The sequence below is a fragment of the Nycticebus coucang genome, chromosome X, assembly GCF_027406575.1.
Source record: "Nycticebus coucang isolate mNycCou1 chromosome X, mNycCou1.pri, whole genome shotgun sequence".
Lineage (NCBI taxonomy): Eukaryota > Metazoa > Chordata > Mammalia > Primates > Lorisidae > Nycticebus > Nycticebus coucang.
The window spans coordinates 130,971,550-130,991,729 of record NC_069804.1 but is presented as its reverse complement, the minus strand read 5'-3'; the positions used below and the strand labels follow the sequence as shown (position 1 = coordinate 130,991,729).

General features: G+C 41.3%; 1 protein-coding gene across 6 annotated transcripts in view; it reads left to right on the top strand.

The window, feature by feature from the left end:
* Nucleotides 1-20,180, top strand: part of TMEM164 (transmembrane protein 164) — a 216,820-nt gene that overhangs the window by 101,982 nt on the left and 94,658 nt on the right. For all 6 annotated transcript variants that reach the window (XM_053580526.1, XM_053580523.1, XM_053580524.1 and 3 more), the window contains one exon: nt 15,716-15,782. In XM_053580526.1, coding sequence (XP_053436501.1) covers nt 15,723-15,782 — 60 coding nt within the window. In that variant the 5' untranslated portion in view covers nt 15,716-15,722. The remainder of the gene's footprint in view (nt 1-15,715; nt 15,783-20,180) is intronic.

Sequence of the window (20,180 nt, the reverse complement as noted above, 5' to 3'; positions counted from 1 at the left end):
AGGGATGGAGAAACACAGATTTTCTATTCACACTTTTTGACATAAGACCCAAGCAGGGATTTTCTACTTCTCCAGAGGCTTGAGAAACCTCTGCAGTTGTCGGAAGTGCTTAATACACACACAGCTTAAAAGCTAGCCAGTCATTCCTTTATTGTTATAGTACAAATGGTGACTATTGATGCTTCCTGTAGATGATCTAATCGCTTTCCAAGGCTAGAAAATTCTAGCTTGTTAGTTAAGTGGAACAGACTCACTAGATAAAAGATCAGCTATGAGTTGGCTGTTTCTGTAGCCGCCAGGCTAATTTTCTTCCTTGTCAGCTGGGGACCTGGCTCTTTGCATCTTGAAGCAATGCTGCCCTCATGACCTTTAAGTCACTTTTCTCTCAGTGGTGTGCAGAAGATACTCCTTTTTTTCCAACTATAGCCTCAACAGCCCTCAACTTGACCAAGACCTGGAAAAAGCCTAAATTCCAACCAAGGTCTTCCATCTGCCTAGGGGTTGTTTAATGCTGTTCTCCAGCAGAGTCAGCTTATCAGAGTTCGTTATCTTCCCCCTAGCTAGAGGAAAGCTAAAATCTCCCTGACATAGCTAGGGATAGGAGCTAAAGAAGCCACCAGTCCTGTGAACTGTACACCTGTGTCTGGGAGCAGCCTTGGGTAGTGTGGGATGGTCTGGAGTTTCCTGGGCCTTCTGTTGAGTCTGTTGTCCAGGCTGAAGGAGAGTGCCATCATTGCACACACCCTCTTCCTAGTGTCCGTGGATCCCACCACCCCGAGGGCTCTCTAATGCAGCCAGCCTCTTAGTTTTCAGCTTGCTCTTTGGTGTGTTGGTTGCTGTTTTAGAAGAGGTTTCACAAGGGGCTAGGAGCCTCCTAGAGAAGCTAGCCTTTTGGGACTCTTTCTCTCTGAGTCAGGATATCTTGAAGGAAAAAGAGAATGGCTATTAAGGTTTCTGAGTCATTGGGTTGTGACCAGTTTAGCTGCATTTTTTTATTATTATTAAATCATAAGGAGGTAGATCATATATACATTAATGCATTTATGGGGCATGATGTGCTGATCTCATATACAATTTGGAATGCTTACATCATACTGGTTAATATATTCCTCACCACTTAACATGTGGGGTTATCCCAGTGTGTGCAGCAAGCTTGGGGGAACTCATGGAGTGAGTCACTGAGTGGTGCAGTTTGGATGGCAGGGAACTCTTCCCTTATCCTGTCATGGGTAGGAAAAGTGCATAGCAGAGAGCTGGCATACATCCTCTGCCTCAGGAAATGTCTGGTACCCACCCCCACACTAGAACTCTAAAATCTGTCCATCTTCATGTACACATAATGAGTAGTGGATCTGTGATGTAAGTGGGATTCTTTGGTCATGAGTATCTGCTGACTCAGTCTGGAGAGGCTTTTGAAGGGGATGAGATGTAATTTCATCCGTGCTGCAGAGAGCAGGAGGTGCATTGCTGGACGGAGAGGACTGGAGGCTGGGTGTGAGCCAAGGTAGGTGAGGGAAGCGTGGGGGTGGGTACAGGGAATTGGGACAGCCTGACATGTGATCTTGGCATTGCAAGATTCGTACCCTATTGCCCTTTGGGCTACATGATATTGTGATAGTCCGGTAGCCCCGTGCCCCTCTCTTTTTCTCGGTTCCATTTATTATACTCTCAGATTTTTAAACAGCATGACTTTCCCCAGGGAGACTCAGATCTCCAGGACTGTCCTGAGGTCATGAGATCAAGTCAGGTTGACGCTGTTGGATCTTAATGTCTTAGGATGATTTTACCATGCCAGTATCCCCTTTTCCAGTGCTTATGAGATCAGCTACTCTGAAACCTGAGGGGATCTGAACTGAGACTTGGTTTGTGGTGATATGATGTTAAAAAGGAGCAGCTTTTTTGGCACCTTTATTTCAGAGGTGGCTGCTTTTGGCTTAGCTGTGGGCTCATTACTGAAAAAGAGATTGCCTGTGACCTGAGAAGCCTTATTAAGACTCAGTTCTTGGCAAGGGAGAGACAGTCCTACATATGAAATTTGCAGATTTAAAGGGGAAAGATAAAATCATAGTAAGTAAGCAACAATTCAGGGAGACCAGTTTCTTTTTGTATGCGGGAAACTAACCAGGCGTTTGTTTTCCTAAGAGCCATCTAATGGTCAGGTCCTTGCCCCCTGACCATACATATTCTTTCCTTAATGCTTAGAAGAGGGAAGAAGCTTCTGGATTGTCTACAGGTCTCTCGTTCCTTTCCACATGCACTGGATGCTACCCTCCTTTACACATAGATACACTCAGTTTTGTCTTCTACAAGTCTCCTGGAAGTTCTTTCTGACGGTATCTGGAGCAAGGACTATTTTTATTTTTTTCTGCCACCCGGGCTGCCCTGCTTTAAGCATATGTTTGCATGTGTATCATCTGCGGGTCAAAGGAAGACGAGAGGTTTAGATAACTTTTCCCATCCGGGGAAACCTGGAAAACAGTAGTCAGCAGAGGAATGAGGAGCAGTCATTTGGGGCCTGGGTTTAGTCAGCTCACCCAGTCCTTCTGGAAGCCAAGTGAGGAGTATGCTCTATATTGGGCAAAAGCAGTACAGCACAGCAGATAAGGTCTGGGCAAGGTATGGAGGAGCTGTGCAGTTGGCAACTGAAGTAGAAACATTTCATTCTCATTATGAAAGTAATTCATGTTCATCATAAGGGGAAAAAAATCAAATATTACAGAAGGCAATAAAGAAGATGGTAAGAAGAACTAACAATACCTGTTAATGTATTGGTGTAATTTCCTCTCAGTCTTCTGCATGTATATATCCATTTTTTTTAGAAACAACATAATTATCATTCTATATGTACTATTTTACAGTATGTAAAAAGTCAATGTAGTATGATTATGTCCCCATCTTACTAAATATTCTTCTAAACATGTTTCTGGTGGCTGTACTCCATTATTTGTATGAATATAATCTAATGTATTTAAATTATAATAGAATGTTTTTAAACCATGTCCTGTTAAGTAAACATTTAGTTTGTTGGATAGATGTTTTGAATAATGCAGTGGAATTAGATGCCCTGGGTATGTTTGTGAGTCTATTGATTTTTAGCTCTGGGATCCTAAAGAGTGATTAAAAACTCAGCCTCCATTTTCTCATTTGTAAAAGAATGCTATGAATAGCATCTACCTCCTTGAGAAGTAGTGATGATTCAGTGAGCTGACCCATGTAATTCTCTTAGCATGGAATCTAACATACGCTAAGTACTCAGTAACCATTAACATACAGCATTATCCTCGTCTTGACACCTGGTCATCTCTGTTTCTCACTGTTAGAATTTGGGTCTCAAGGAATGAAAATTGCTTTCATTCAGATAGGTAAAAATTCAAAATGAAAATTGCCTTCACGTGAGTAGCCTCTTTTCCCAGTTGAGCACCTTCCAGGTAGGGGATTGTGCCAACTTCCTGAACTTCACAGGGGATGAGGGGGGAAAGCCTCGTTCTGGAGACTCTGTGGTTATATGGCCCCATTTGGTCCAGAACAAGGAAGTGGGAAACCACCAGCTGCCGCCAGGGAGTTATGTTTGTGCCCACAGGCAAAGCCAGCAAGCTTCCGGTCATACTTGTGTGTTTCTTCTTTACTTGTTTGTTTTTTATATTCTAGCTTTTATTCTCAAAATGTTTAAACATAGAAAAGTAAACAGGGCAGCACACTGGACACTTGTGTGACGTCCATCTAGATTCAACAGTTGTTGCGCTTTCTTCTTATCTGCGAGCTGTGAAATGTCAGGTCCTGCCTATGTTCATCCCCTGCCATGTGACAGGCGCAGGCTGGGGGGCTCCATGCAGCCTGCAAAACGCGTATACTCTCAGGCCAAGGGCTGAGAGCAGTGATTTTTCAACCAGTGTGCCGTGAAAACTTTTAAAGATCATTAGCTAATTAAATTCTTTTCAAAAGAATTTCAAAGAACAGTAAGTATATTCTTTTATTTACTCTTTTTTGGGATCAACATAATTTAAGTATGCTGCTGAAGTTTGACTGTAGGTTCAAGTGTGCTGTGACATAAAAAAGGTTGAAAAACACTGGCGTAGAGAAACTGAGGATCAGGGTGGAAGGACTCTGGACTCTAGGCTGGTAGAAATAGATCCATTGTTTGTATAATACAGGTCATAGAAAGTAAATATCAACATATTTGGCTGAAAGGAAAAGAATCCATCCAGGTGCCCACCAATATATATGACAATGGATAAATAACTGGTGGTATATTCATACAATTGAGTAATATATAGCAGTAAAAAACAGTTGGAGTAGGGCTACATCTACCAAGGGCTACATGTACCAACAGAGATTATTAGAAGTCATGTTGAGGGGAAAATGTAATTTATAGAAGAATATATATATAACAACAGATATCATTTATCATGCAACAACACTGTACATGGTTTATGGATATATGCAAATGTAATAAATGTATAGCAACATAGACAAGAAAGCCCACTACTTCAGAATAGAAGTTCCCCTGTTAGGGGGTAGAGGAGATGAGTACCATTCAGGAGGGGTACACAGAGGGCTTCATCTGAACCAATAATGTTCACATTTATTTTTATTTATTTATTTATTGATTTATTTATTTTGAGACAGAGCCTCAAGCTGTCACCCTGTGTAGAGTGCTGTGGCATCACAGCTCACAGCAACTTCAAAATGTTAGGCTTAAGTGATTCTCTTGCCTCAGCCTCCCAAGTAGCTGGGACTGCAGGCGCCTGCCACAATGCCTGGATACTTTTTTTGAGGGGGTTGTAGTTGTCATTGTTTGGCAGTTCTGGGCTGGATTTGAACCCACCAGCTCCAGTGTATGTGGCTGGTGCCCTAGCTGCTGAGTTACAGGTGCCGAGCCAATGTTCACATTTGTTAAAGCTGGACAGGAGACACAGAAGGGCTCATTATATTATTTCTTACACCTTTCTGTATGTTTGAAAATGTTAATGTAAAAAAAAAAATTAGGGCAAGAAAGCATGGTTTAAAAGGCTTAGAACCGTGGCTCACTTACTTTGGGGGTATGAAAGCTGACATTAAGAGAATTCAGTGCTTTGCTTCATACACACACATATATGTACATGTTTTTATATACAAAGGATGCTAAAAAATGTAGACACGTTTTAAGAAAGGAAAAAAACTGTCTTAAAGTTGCAATACTCAAGTCACATTTGACTTCTGCAAGTCTAAGAGATACAAGATAACAAATGTTATTGGATACCAAGTATTATAATTTTAATGCATTTTTTTCCTTTCTTAAAATATTATACATTTTTTGGTACCCTCTGTATATATTTGAATTTTATTTAATTATCATATAGCAAAATTGGCTTTTGGGGTATAAAGTCCCGTGAGTTGTAATACATATGTAGATTACTGTGACTACCACCACAGTCAGGTTATAGAATAGTTCCATCACTTCTAAAAAGTCCTCATACTTTCCCTTTAGAGTGACGCATTTCTAAACCCTAGCAACCATTGACCAGTTTTTCTTCACTATACTTTCGTCACTTGGAGAATGCTGTGTAAATGGAGGCCTACAGTCTGTAACCTTTTGAGAGTGGATTTATTCACTCAGTGTAATGCCTTTGAAGTTCATCCAAGTTGTTGCATGTTATCAATCACTCCTTTTTTTTTGTTGAGTGGTTTTCCATGGTATGGGTGTACCACACTTTGTTTATCCATTCATGCATTGAAAGGCATCTGGACTGATTCCAGTTTGTGCTGTTATGGATAAGAGTTTCTGTGAACATTTATGTACAGGTTTTCACGTACATATCAGTTTTCATCTTAGTATGGTAAATATCCAGGAGCAGAATTACTGGGTCATGGGATGAGTACTTTTAACTTTCTAAACTTAAAAAACAAAACAAAACAAAACAAAAAACTTTGTAAGACACCTGCAAACTGTTTTCCAAAGTGCTACTTTTACATTTCCACCAACAGTGGCTGAGAGTTCCAGTTTCTCCACATCCTCTCCAGCAACTGCTATTGCATTTTTATTTTGAAGTTGAAGAGTGGCATCTGATTGTGGTTTTTGGTTTGCATTTCCCTAATGGTATGGAACATCTTTTGATGTGTTTATTTGATATTGAAGTAGCAACAAATTCAATAACATCAACTATTTTCTCTTAGTGAAGTGTCTAAGATTTTTTAGCCCCCCACCTTTTGGAGACAGGGTGTCACTCTGTCACCCTGGCTAAAGTGCAGTGGTGTCATCAAAGCTCACCACAACCTCAAACTCCTGGGTTCAAGCGATCTTCCCGCTTCAGCTTCCTGAGTAGCTGGGACGATAGGCACCCGCCATCATGCCCAGCTAATTTTTCTGTGTTTTGTAGAGACAGTGTGGGGAAGGGGACATTCCTTGCTCTTGTTCAGGCCAGTTCCAACTCCTGAGCTCAAGCAGTCCTTTTGCCTTGACCTCCCAGAGTGCTTGGATTACAGGTTTGAGCCACCTCACTGGCCTAGCCCATTTTTTATTTTCTTATTGTTGAGTTTAAAGATTATTATTTTTTTTTTTTGAGACAGAGCCTTCCTCTGTCACCCTGGGAAGAATGCCGTAGTGTCATCATAGCTCACAGCAACCTCAGTCTCTTGAGTTCAAGCAATTCTCTTGCCTCTGCCTCCCAAGTAGCTGAGACTACAGGTGTCTACCATGGTGCCCGGCTAGTTTTTCTACTTTTAGTAGAGACACTATCTCACTCTTGCTCAGGCTGGTCTCAAACTGCTGAGCTCAGGCTGTCCTCCTACTTCAGGCTCTCGGAGTGCTAGGATTACTGCCTTGAGCCACTTCACCCTACCGAGTTTAAGGATTCTATATATATCCTTGATAAAAATTCTTCGTTAGGTATGTGATTTGCAAACATATTCTCCCATTCTATACCACTCTATAGATTGTCTTTTATTGTCTTAAAAGTATCTTTCATAGATCAAAAAATTTTGATTTTGATTAAGTTCAGTTTATCATTTTTTCATTCATGTATTATGTCACAGACAAATTCATGTATTATGTCACAGACAAATTTCCTCCTACATTTTCTTTCAAAAGCTTTATATTTTGAGATTTTTCTCCTTAGATTTATGACATAGCTTTAATATAAGGTGATAGTTTTGGTTTAAATGAGTTATTTTATGTAGGAATGCCCAGTTGCTCCAATGCTGTTTTCGCTATCGTCAAAAATGAAATGACCATATCAGCACAGGTCTAATTCTGGACTATTCTGTTTTATTGATTGATGTATCCATTCTTGGCCAGTCCTGCATTGTTTTGGTTGCTGTAACTTTGTAGTAAGCCTTAAAATCAGGTAGTGTGATTCCTTCGTATGTTTGCTTTTAAAAAATTGTTTGAGCTGTTCCTGTTTCTTGGCCCTTCATGTACGTTTCAGAGTCAGTTTATCTATAAAATATCCTGCTGGGATTTTGATCAGGATTGCTTTGAATCTGTAGATCATTTTGGTGAAAAATGACATCTTTCCTTTGTTGAAGCTTTCAATCCTGGAACGTGGTATGTTTTCGTTTGTTTATGTCTTCTTTGATTTCTTTTGTCAGCATTTTGAAGTTCTCAGCATACAGATTCTGTACATATTTTATTAGGTTTGTACCTTGGTATTTCAATTTTTGTTTTGTGTTTTTTTTTTTTTTGGAGACAGAGCCTCAAGCTGTCGCCCTGGGTAGAGTGCCGTGGTATCGCAGCTCACAGCAACCTCAAACTCCTGGGCTCAAGCGAGTCTCCTGCCTCCGCCTCCCAAGTAGCTGGGACTACAGGCGCCCACCACAATGCCAGGCTATTTTTTTTTTTTTTTTGGTTGCAGCCGTCATTGTTGTTTGGCAGGCCCAGGTATTGGAACCCACCAGCTTAGCCATTTGAGCCACAGGCAGCGAGCCGGTATTTCAATTTTTGAGCTATTATAAATAAATGGTATTTTAGAAAGCTTGGCTTCTAATTGTACACTGCTATTATGGAAAAATGTGATTGATTTTTGTGTTTAGACCTTGTATCCCGAGGCCTTGTTAACCTATACATTAGTGCTAGAAGCTTTTTTGTAGATTCTTTCAGATTTTCCACGCAGATTATGTCCTTTGCAAATAAGGACAGTTTTATTTTTTCCCTTTTAATGTCTAATTTTTTTGTTGCCTAATTGTACTGATTAAGGCTGTCAGTATAATAGTTGTGGTGAGAGTGGGCATGCTTGTTTTGTTCCTGATGCTGGGGGGATTCAGTCTTTGACCATTAAATATCATGTTAGGTGTAGTATTTTTTAGATGTCCTTTATCAGGTGGAGGAAATTCCCTACTATTCCTAATTTGTCGATAATTTTTATCATGAGTAGATGTTGAATTTTGATGAGTGCTTTTACTGTGTCAATCGATATGATCCTGTACTTTTTAAAGTATTCACTCTGCTAATTTGGTGGGTTGTATTAATTGAATTTCAAATATTGAACTAGCCTCATATTACCAGGCCAATCCCACTTGGTCATGGAGTATTATTATTTTTATATTGCTGCTTTAGATTTGCTAATGTTTCATTGAGATTTTTTGTGTCTATGTTCATGAAGGATATTGGTCTTAGTTTTCTTCCTATTTTCCTTCCTCCTTTTTCCCTCTCCTTTCTTTTTTATTTATATATTTATTTATTTATTGCAGTTTTTGGCCAGGGCTGGGTTTGAACCCACCACCTCCGGCATATGGGGCCAGCGCCCTACACCTTTGAGCCACAGGCGGCCACCCATTCCTCTCCTTTCTTTCCTCACCCTTACCCTTCTTTCTTCCCCTGCTCCTCCTCCTCCCCTTTCTGCACCTTTCCTGGTTTTGATATCTGAATAATAATATAGTGATAGACTATTCTGTTTCATTGATTGATGCATCTATTTTTCTCCTCTTCAATTCAAAGTGACTTGAAGGGTTTCCTTCTCTTCTATTTTCTGGACAAAATTGCATAAATATTTGGTAAAATTGGTCACTAAAACCATCTGGATTTGGATATTCCTTGTATTAGATTACTTTTACTATGAATTTGATTTATTTAATAGTACTATTCAGGTTATTTCCTTGTGTGTGAGTTTAGGTAGCTTGTGGCTTTTGAAGAATGTTCATTTAATCTAACTTGTTAAATTGGAGTATTCCTTTATTGTTTTAACTGTAGGGGTCTGTGGTCATGTTCCTTATTTTATTACTGATATTGATAAGTTTTGTCTTTTCTTTTTTTATCCATTCATTCTGCCATGAGATTTAGCAATTGTACTGTTATTATTTTTTTTTTTTTCAAGGAAAAGCTTTGGTTTCATGACTTTTTCTCTGTTGTGTTTCTTATTATCAGTTTCATTGATTTCTGCTTTTTATTATTTCATTTCTTACTCCTTTGGGTTTATTTTGCTCTTCTTTTCCTAGATTCCTAAGGTGGGTTTTTAGATTATTGACTTGAAGCCATTCTTTTTGTCTATAAGAATTTCATTTTATAAGTATCTCATTTTGATATGTTGGTTTTTTTATTTTTGTCCAGCTCAAAATATTTTATAATTTTCTTTGAGAATTCCTCTATGAATTTGCCTTTCTAGCCACCCATAGAACTTGTCATTTCTTCTGGTTCTTGGTTGTACTCAAGAATACAAGTCCTTTTGTGAAGGTTTGTTATGAATAATGTGATGTTTATATTGTTTTATTAAGGATAATAACAGCTACCATATATTAATTGCTTATTATATCCTAGGCACTATGCTGATCACATTATCAACAACCCTTTAGTAGGTAGTGTTATTAGCTCCATTCACAATTGAAGAAGTTGGCACACATATTTTAAGTGATTTGTCCAGAGTCAATTTGGCCAGTAAGTGGCAGAGATGAGACTTCAATGTAAGTTTGACTCCAAACTCCTAATCATTATATTCCATTTCCTCTAGTTATTTCATTTCTTGTCTTCCCATTAAAATTGTTAGCTTCTTGAGGGCAGATACTATATCTTACTTATACTGATCTTCTTTTTCCTACAGTAACTTTAACAATGTTAGGCACACAGTAATGCATTGATTAATGTTTGTGGAACTATATTTAATGAAATTAACTCACCTGGAAGAGAATTAAACCCATGACTCTTGCTATATTGCCCTGGCTTCTTACCAACTAAGCTAACTTAGCATAATATCCTATACAAAAACATAAAGGCTTACAGGAAATATTTGTGACAGAAGTAAGGGCTGTTTTATATTCTTGTATGGGATGATCAGTCAGGTGTGGCCTCAGGAGAGACAGAGGAAAGGCTCAGGAAAAAACATTTATTATATTCCCAGGTCCTAGAGACAGGAGCCCTAGGATGCTAGGTAGGGCCACTTAGGAAAGACATCAGGGTGCTCACAAGGCAGGACATAGAAGCAAGGGGAAGGTTCAGGCCACTGCTTGTTAGGGCTTCCACAGGGAGAGGAAGGCAGGGCAGGGTGAACAGTTAAGGATTGGCTAGTTCCAACAGTTTCAGCTGACTCTGTAGGGGTGCTCCCTCATTTTCTGATCCCTGCCCTTGGGGTGATGAAGGAAAGAGCAATATAACCTCCTGGGATGGAAGGAGCAAATGGAGGACATCTGGCTCTGGACTGATTAGCTTGCTTATGAAAGGCAAGTTCCTGATTGAGCCCTTGCTCTCTTAGGGATTGGCTAGCCCCAAGAGGAGCAGGCTGTCCACAGCCAGAAAGGTTTTTTAAGATGTCAAAACGTCACAATATATAGAAAATAAACATTTGGCCTTTGAATAACATGGGTTTGAATTGCACAGGTTTACTTATAAGCAGATTTTTTTTTTCTTTTTTGAGACAGAACTCTCACTCTGTTGCCCCAGGCTATCAGCAACCTCAAATTCTTGGGTTCAATCAATCCTCCTGCCTCAGGCCTCCTGAGTAGCTGGGACTACAGACACCTGCCACAACACGCAACTAGTCTTTCTATTTTTAGTAGAAACAGGTTTCCCTCCTGCACAGGCTGGTCTCAAACTCCTGAGCTCAAGGGATCCTCCCACCTTGGCCTCCCAGAGTGCTAGGATTACAGGCAGGAGCCACCACTCCTGGCTAGCATATTTATTTCTAATAAATATCTAGGAAAATTTTTTGGAGATTTGTCTTGAGACAGAGTATCTGTTGCCCCAGGCTAGAGTGCCATGGCATCAGCTTAGCTCACAGCAACCTCAAACTCCTGGGTTCAAGCAATCCTCCTGCCTCAGCCTCCTGAGTAGCTGGGGCTGTAGGTACCCGCCATGATACCCATCTATTTTTTTCTATTTTTTAGTAGAGAACAGGGTCTTCCTCCTGCTCAGGCTAGATTTTGGAGATTTTTGACAATTTCAAAAAAAAAAAAAAACACTCACTGACAAATTGCGTAGCCTAGAAATATTGAAAAAATTAAGATCAGTTAAGTATGTTGTGCGTGAATAAAATACTAGTATATTTTATCATTTACTACCATAAAATATACACAAAACTGTTATGAAAAGTTAAAATTTGTCAAAACTTACCCATAGATACACAGAGCCATTCACAGTTGAAAGAAATGGAAACAACTGTAAAGAAGCAGGATTGAAGTGTAACTCCATGACATTAGCTGCAGTCCAGACTCTTCCTGCTGTAATACTTTCATAGCCGGCATGCACTCCTGGTGCTACTGCAGCGAGCTAAAAGTGTAGCGAGTGTCCGCCTAACATGCCAGGTGACACTAACGATCACCTAGTGATCACTTGTCACTTCAGTCAATTACGTATTACAGTAAAAAGTGATCTCTAGTGGTTCTTGTATATTTTCTATTTTCCATCGTGGTTAGTACAATACCATAAACCTTGAGTAACACCACAAGACCCATACGAAGTGCCACTAGTGAGGCTGGAAGTGCTGTCAAGAAGCAGAGAAAAGTCATGACATTACAAGAAAAACTTGAGGCTCAGCGCCTTGTAGCTCAGCAGCTAGGGCGCCAGCCACCCACACCGGAGCTGGTGGGTTCAAACCCAGCCCAGGCCCCCCAAACAACAGTGACAGCTACAACCAAAAAATAGCCAGGCGTTGTGGTGGGTGCCTGTAGTCCCAGCTACTTGGGAGGCTGAGGCAAAAAAAAAAGTAAATCTTGAATTGCTTCATGTGTGCCATAGATTGAGGTCTCTGCAGCTGTGGTTGCTTGCTATTTCCTGCAGACAATTCCAACAGATGACATCAACTCAGGGGATAAGTATAGGATAGTACTGTAAATCTCCTTTTTCTTATGATTTTCTTAATAACCCTTTCTCTTTTCTAGCTTACGTTATTGCAAGAATCCAGTATATAATGCATATAAACATACAAAATATGTGTTGATCAACTGTTTTTATTCTTGGAATTCTGGTCAACAGTAGGCTATTCCGTAGTTAAGCTTTGGGAAAAGTAAAAGTTATACATGGAGTTTCGACTGTGCTGGCATTGGTGCCCCTGACCCCTGCATTGTTTAAGGTCTACTGTATATCCAATACAATGGTCCAGGCTTTGAGCTGGCAAGAATGAGGTTTGTAAGTATGACTAACTGAAGTATGTTGCCAAACTCTACTTTTTGGTTCTGGCCTTCAATCTGTTCATTTATTTTCTGTGGACCCTTTTCATACTTAAAATTCTAAAGATAATTTGGCTCTCTCACATGCTTTTTTTTTTTTTGGTTTATTTTCCTTACTCCCTTCCCCTTCCTTCCATTCATCCATCTTGGGGCTCTAGGTAAGACCCACAAACACTCATATGGGTCTTACTAAATACCACACACTTCTCTAAGCATTTTAAACATATTAATTCCTTATAACAATCCTGAGTTGGATACTGCTATGATTCGTGTTGTACAGATAGGGGGACTCTCACATGACTTTCTAGTGCCCAATATCCATTTCCTGTACCCAAGAGAAATCTTTGTGATAGGCTGAAGGCAGGCATAAAGTAAAAACAAAAGGTTTGCCTCTGATTTGATCAGTCTGTGCTTTGTGTCTGTAGAGGGCAGTGTAGTCGTGTAGTCAGTGCAGTTTTGCCACACAGAACTTTCTCCTGCCTGGCCTTCAGCACTCCCCACCCCCAACATACATGGAACATCTCTAACATTCATAGCGTGGATTTGAAGCAGTATACAGTGGCAAAAACACAGCCCTGAAACTTGGTGAGACCTGTGTGTAACTTGTGACTTTGGTCTCTGCCAACTTAATATCTGTGAGATCTTGGGCAAGTCACTAAAACATTTGGAGTTTGGTTTTCTCAGCTACGAGATGAAAAAGATGATGATTATAATCAAAACTGTGAGAGGACTGAAGGAAAGGATGATTTGAATTCTTAGCCCAGTAGATTTATACATAGAAATGCTCGATACATGTTAGAAATTTTTAGAATTAGTAATATGCAAGACTTCTTTATATAGTAAAGATAATTCACCCTCTGGCCCATATGTAGCTTGCATAACTGAATTTTGAGAACCCCCCACAACACTCATCTTTATCTACAAACTTACTAGTTGTTTTGGGGGTTAGTTTTGTCTTCTTTAACTTTTGGCTTTTCACAGGCCAAAATCAGTTTCGTCGTCCTCAATATTTAACTATTGGTGCTCAAAGGCCTATCTGGCCTTGTACAAATGCCAGTGTTTTGTTAAGGTCCATGGCAAAGCCTGGCGCTGAAATCCAGTGTGCCTGGAATATTAATGTAATATTTCCTGTCCCAGGGTGAGCCTTCATGTTGTAGCTGTCACATAGGAGGGCTCAGAGGCAGGGTTAAGCCAGACTCTATTACATTACACCCCAGACCTAGAATGACTATTAATGGCTCTTGCTCTAGGCACTGAAGTTTGCACCAGAGTTTTCAGTACTTTGTCTCTTAAAATAGGAGTACTCATTGAATGACCCTGCTGACAAAGCGTGGTAGACTGGCCAGCCTAGGAGGCAGGAGTGACCTTCTTCTAGTTGTTCCTCCTCCCTTTTATGGACCAAGCTAAGCCCTATTAACTTGTAGGACTGTGATGTCCTGGCACAGCCAAAGAGCCTTCTCCAGTTCAGTCATCCCTGAAACCATATTAGGTCCAGGGCAAGGAATGAAGGGGAGGTAGAAGGAACCCTGAAACCAAAAGGAAGGAAAAAGAGCAACCCTAACTCTCCACCTGAGGTCATACTTTGGCAGGAGGAAGGGAGGGAGTCTTTGATACAGGCAGCGAGAGGAACAGAAGAATGTGTTGCCTGGAGTCAGATAAAGCTGGGTTTGAATCCTGGCTGTACTGTCTTATATGTGGTATTGATCAGATCACCTCACTTATTTGAACCTGGTTTCCTCATCAACAAAATGGGACAAGTTACTGTATCAATCTCAGAAAACTGCTATAAAAATTAAGCAAGAAAGTTCATGTAAAGCAGTTAGATACTTGCCTGGAATATACAGGACATCCTACAGGTCACCATAAATGGGAAAAATTAACAAACTCATGTTGTGTTACATTTTGCAATATTTTTATATTCTGTATCACTACACAGAAAATAATTTTATGAAATTTTGTAATGAACATTTTGTAAATAAAGATAGCATTTAGCTACTGTTGCCCATATTCTCTGTGTATATATGTATGGTGACCCTTTGGGACACCCCATATTTTTATATATTGATCTTTGATTCAGGATGCCTGGGAGAGATATAATTTTTTTTTTTTTTTTTTTAGGCAGAGTGTGCTAGTCAGGGTGTAGGAGGTTTGGAGGAATCTTGGTATCATAGGACTGGTGTGTGAGAGAGAGAGGGAGAGAGAGAAAGAATGAACCCCAGCTAGCATCTTGAGTTCTAAGAGGGACATTGACTTGATGGTGTCTTTGATGCGTCTGTGACACATCAAATCAGCTTTTCTTCAAGAGGAATAGACTGTCATTTATTGTGTCTCCCTTAATAGTAAAGAACCATTTGCCTTGAATAATGAAGGAAGCTACTTACATCCATCCTTAGAGCCCTCACAAGCAGGGTTTATTCCTGGGTTAATTGTCCTTAACTTAAGAAGGGGTTCTAGTGTGTATGGATTTTAACAAGTCTGGGATTGGGAAACAGTCTCACTACCTGATGCTTGAGACCAGTGGTTTTCTTCTAATTCTTTTCCTTTTTGGTTTTGCTTTTAAGTCACAGAGCCCAATATGTAAACGAGATCAAAGATAGCCCACCACTTTTGAGCTCCCTGCCTCCCTACAGCAACTTCTGAAGGCATTTCTAAGAAAGTGGGGAAACACAATTTGCAAGACTCTGCCGTTGGCTCACCGGGTTGCACTAGCCTTTTTCCAGCCAGTTCTCTGATTGGGGGAAAGGATTAGACGGGGCTGTGTAAATAAGCAGCCATGTTATAATGAGTAGGCTTCTACTGTAATAACAAGCGCTTAGCTACTGCAGTTCCTTTTCCCCTGCCGCCCGAGCTGCCGCAGTTGAAGCTGTTGACTGGGGCTAACCGGATGTTTAGGGAGCACAGAGCTCATTATGCAATAAAGTATTGTCGCCAAAGTGTGTTCGGGAAGTGTTTGGGGGATTCTGAGCCAGCGTTGATGCTCTTTAGAATATTTCAGTTAATACAAAATATGCCACTTTTAATTTATTTTGTGTGTGTGCAAACTCTAGTGGAGTTTTCCACGGAGAGCCGCTTGTAATCGCATGTGTTTTTTTCCACCTCTACAAGAGAGTCACCGTGTGACCTGAGCTCTCTTTTCTCCCCCTTCCAGGCTACAGATGCACATGCTGAATGGGGCTCTTCTGGCATTGCTGTTTCCTGTGGTAAATACTCGGCTGGTAAGTAGCCTCTTCTCGGAATGTATCAGCAGCATACAAAACAGTATTTACTTGCACCTTTATTATCCAGGCTTGGCCTCATTCTTAGCCCATATGCCTGTGCAATTTTCAAAATGTCTATATAGTTAGTGTTGAGGTCTGATGCAGTTCAGTTTCGATGAATGGAGCTTGATGAGGATGGGAGTATTTTGTGGAACTCTGGAGCTGCAGTAAGTGTTCAGATCAGAAATGTGACAGAGCACAAAAACCACCAGAAACTCCTGGAGAGGTTTAGTGGACAGAAAGGAGCTTCCAGGTATTCGAAGGGGCTCTCATGTAAACCCAGCCACATTGGTGTAGAATAATCTGTCGGGGAGCCTCAAAGCCTATCCTCTTCACCAAGATTCCCCTTGGGTACCCAGTGGATGCCTTCTGTGTTCACCCAAACTCACGGGCCAGTCTGGGTCACACAACCCCCAGTGACTAGCAGGGAGAATCCCATTCCAGTGGAGAGCTGAGTGATAAGCTGGCTCACAGAGAAGTAGGATTCACAAGGCTGGGGTGGCAGGGACCTGTCCTCGGACTCCCAACATGTGGGACTGGGGAGGGATTAGCAGACTCCATTAGAAAGCTCAGAAAAAGAAATCACCTGTAAAATTATTACTATTGCTTTCTATTTCCATAATTTAAATTTTCCATAAACATTAAGATCATGGTTTAAACCTAGAAATGATAATTTTTTTGAGATATAGTCTTACTTGGTCATTCTTGATAGAGTGCCCTGGCAACACAGCAACCTCAAACTCTTGGGTTCAAGTGATTCTCTTGCCTCAGCCTCCCAAGTAGCTGGGACTACAGGTGCCCACCACAATGCCTGGCTAGGTTTTTATTTTATTTTATTTATTTATTTATATTTTTTTATTTTTAAGAGCTGGGGTCTCCCTCTGGCTCGGGCTAGTCTTGAACCTGTGAGCTCAGGCAATCCACCAGCCTTGGCCGCCCAAGTGCTGGGATTATAGGTGTAAGCCACCACGCTTGGCCCATGATAATTTTTTTTTTTTTTTTTTGAGACAGAGTCTCACTCTGTTGCCCTCGGTGGAGTGCCATGGTGTCACTCTGCTGTGAGGTTGAGTTCACAGCAACCTCAAACTCTTGGGATCAAGCAATCCTCTAGCCTCAGCCTCCTGAATAGCTGGGACTACAAGTGCCTGTCACAATGCCTGGCTATTTTTAGAGACAGGATCTTGCTCTGGCTCATGCTGGTCTCCATCTCCTGAGCTCAGGCAATCCACCCGCCTTGGCCTCCAAGAGTGCTGGGATTACAGGCATGAGCTGCTGCACCCTATCGATAATCTTTCTTTCTGGATAGCACTTTATAGTTTGCAGGGTCTCATCACATCATGATTTGTGAGGTACATAGGACAAGTATTATTGCCTCTCGTTTTACAGAATAAGAAATTAACATTCAGGGAGTCATACAAGTTCTAATGGCAGCATTAGGACTGGAACCTAAGTCTCCTAATCCTGAAAGCACAACTACACTTTGCTCCCTCACCACGAATGTTTGTGTATACCTTTAATGATAGTTATATCTTTCTAGATGCATGATGTACAATCAGTAGAAATTAAAAGTGAAAGCATTCATCTAAAGCAGTGATTTTTGAACTCTGTGTTCCAGGGTCATCTAATTAGTTTGATTTAATCATTCCACAATGTAAACATATGCATCACATATGTGCCTTATAAGCAAATATAATTTGTCAATTAAAAAATAAAATTTAAAACAGACTAGTGAACAAACAAACAACAACACTGAATCCCTGGTCCCACCCTTGGAGAGTCTGAATTCAGGATCTGTATTGAAGTCTGGGCCTTCTGTTTTAAAAAACTCCCCAGGAGGTGGCGCTTATAGTTCACGTGGCTAAGGCACCAGCCACATACAATAGAGCTGGGTTCGAATCCAGCCTGGGCCTGCCAAACAATGACAACTACAGCCAAAAAATAGCCGGGCATTGTGGCTGCGTCTATAGTCCCAGGTACTTGGGAGGCTGAGGCAAGAGAATCGCTTAAGCCCAGGAGTTGGTGGTTGCTGTGAGCTGTGACACCCCAGCACTCTACCCAGGGTGATAGCTTGAGGTTCTGTCTCAAAAAAAAAAAAAAAAGCTTTCCAGGCGATTCTAGGAGGGAGCTGGAGATGAGAGGCACTGATTTAGTGCAACGGTTCTGAAATTAATGCCCATAGCAATCATCCGAGGGGCTTACTAGCCACCCCCATCCCCAGAAGGTCTGTTTGAGAGGGTCTGGGCTGGGTAGTGGCAGGAAATGAACATTTCTAACAAGCCTCCAAGTGATGACAATGCAGGGCTCCCTAGACCACTCTTGGAGAATCAGTGTCTTGCACACTCATAACTCAAAGTCAATGTAGCTGGGTCCCAGGGCCAGTATCCCATGGGTGCTGTGTTAGGCTTGCAGAGTTTCAGGCCCCATTCCAGACCTACTGTATCAGAGTTTGCATTTATAACAGGACTCCCCAGGGTAGTTTATACAGACTAGACCTTTTCCTCCAAGGAGCACAAAGCACCTTGTACACAGACCATTTGAGCCCCTGATGAATGGAAAATCCAGGTGGGAGAGAGCGGGCAGCACTGTCGCTTATCTTAACAGGCAGGGTGCATTTTGTTTCACGTGTTCACAGTTGTTTTCTGTGGGCTGGGGTTGGCAGGCATGTGCTACTGACGTGGGTACTGGTGTTGGCCCTTCTATGTCCCCCATCATATATAACTTGCCTGGTGAACTGTAGAATCAGAACTTCTGCCGTCCTCTCAGAGCTAGAGGTTATAATTCCAAAGAATGCTTCAAAGAAACCAAATTGAAAAACTCACACTTAAAAAGGAAAAAAACAAACGAACAAACAACGGCTGATTTCACACACAATAGCATTTTTCCTTGCTGGTTCAGAGGTGCAGCGCCCTGTGGAGCAGAAGTTCCTCCCTGCCTGTGGAGGTAATGTGCCAGGGCAGAGGAGTGGATGCAGTTCTGTCTTACCCCGTCTCTCTGCTCCCCTTGTTCCTGCTGTCTCTCATGCAGAGAAGAGGGCTGCTTGCTCAATTTTCAGCAGCTCTATCAGATCCCAGGAAAGGGAGGCATATCAGAAAATTTTTCCCTAAGCTAATGGAGGCAGTGATCCTGAGCTTGAGTGCTTCCAATCCACAGCTCTGGCCAAACAGTCCCTGCTGTCACATGAGGTGGATATGGTTCCTCCAGACAGGCCACCTTCAGCTCTCTCCCTAAAGGGACTTTTGTCCCGGTGAAAACCAAATACCCGGGGGGAGGATTGGGTGGAGGCAGGGTAATTGGTGGGACCACACCTACGGTGCATCTTACAAGGGTACATGTGAAACTTACTAAATGTAGAATGTAAATGTAAAAAAATGCCAGGAAGGCTATGTTAACCAGTGTGATGAAAATATTTCCAATTGTATATAAAACCAGCTCATGGTACCCCATGATTGCATTAATGTACACAGCTATGATTTAATAAAAAAAATAATAAATTAAAAAAAAAGAAAACCAAATACCCTTCTTCTCGCAGAGCCCTTGAGCACAAACAGAAGTTATGATTCCCTTTGTACAAACATGAAAATAAAGGCCCTGAAGGACCCAGTCATATGCCTGAGGTCAGTTAGAAAGCTGCGGTGATGTTTTAATACAGTCAGTATTGTATAGGTATTTACAGCAAAGATGTATGTCTCGCTAAGTCTGTTGATGATTCCTGAGCCCTTTAGCAGTAACAGCAGTAGCAATATCGGCTGCCAGTTCTTGTGACTGCGTGCCAGGTGCTTTTCTAGTGCTTTTACATGGATTAATCAATTTAATCCTTATCCTAAATTTATGAGGCACAGGTGCTGTTGTTATTCCCAAGATCACGCTGCCAGTAGGGCTGGTATTTTCTGAAGCCTCTCCCCTTGGCTTACAGATGGCCACCCTCTTGCTGCTTTTTCACATGGTTACCTCTCTGTGCACACAAATCCCTAAGTATCTCCTTGTGTCACCGAATCTTACAGGGACAGCCATAAGATTGGATTAGTGCCCACTCTAATGGCCTCCTTTTAACTTAATCACATCTTTGAAAGCCCTGTCTCCAAATACCGTACGGACACATTCTGAAGTACTGGAGATTAAGGCTTTAACAGCTGAGTTTGGGGGACACAATTCAGCTCAAGGCACATGTACTACCCTACACGGAAAACACTGTTTCTCCCCCTACCCTGCTTTCCTTCCTTGTCTCTCTCTTTGCCCCTTCCTTCCTCCCTTCTCGCTCTTCTTCTTCCCTTCTCTCCTGGCAGATACGCTATTATGTCTGTTACATCAACAGCTAATGCTTTCCAAATAAATGGCAAGCAGTAGCCAACCAGCTTA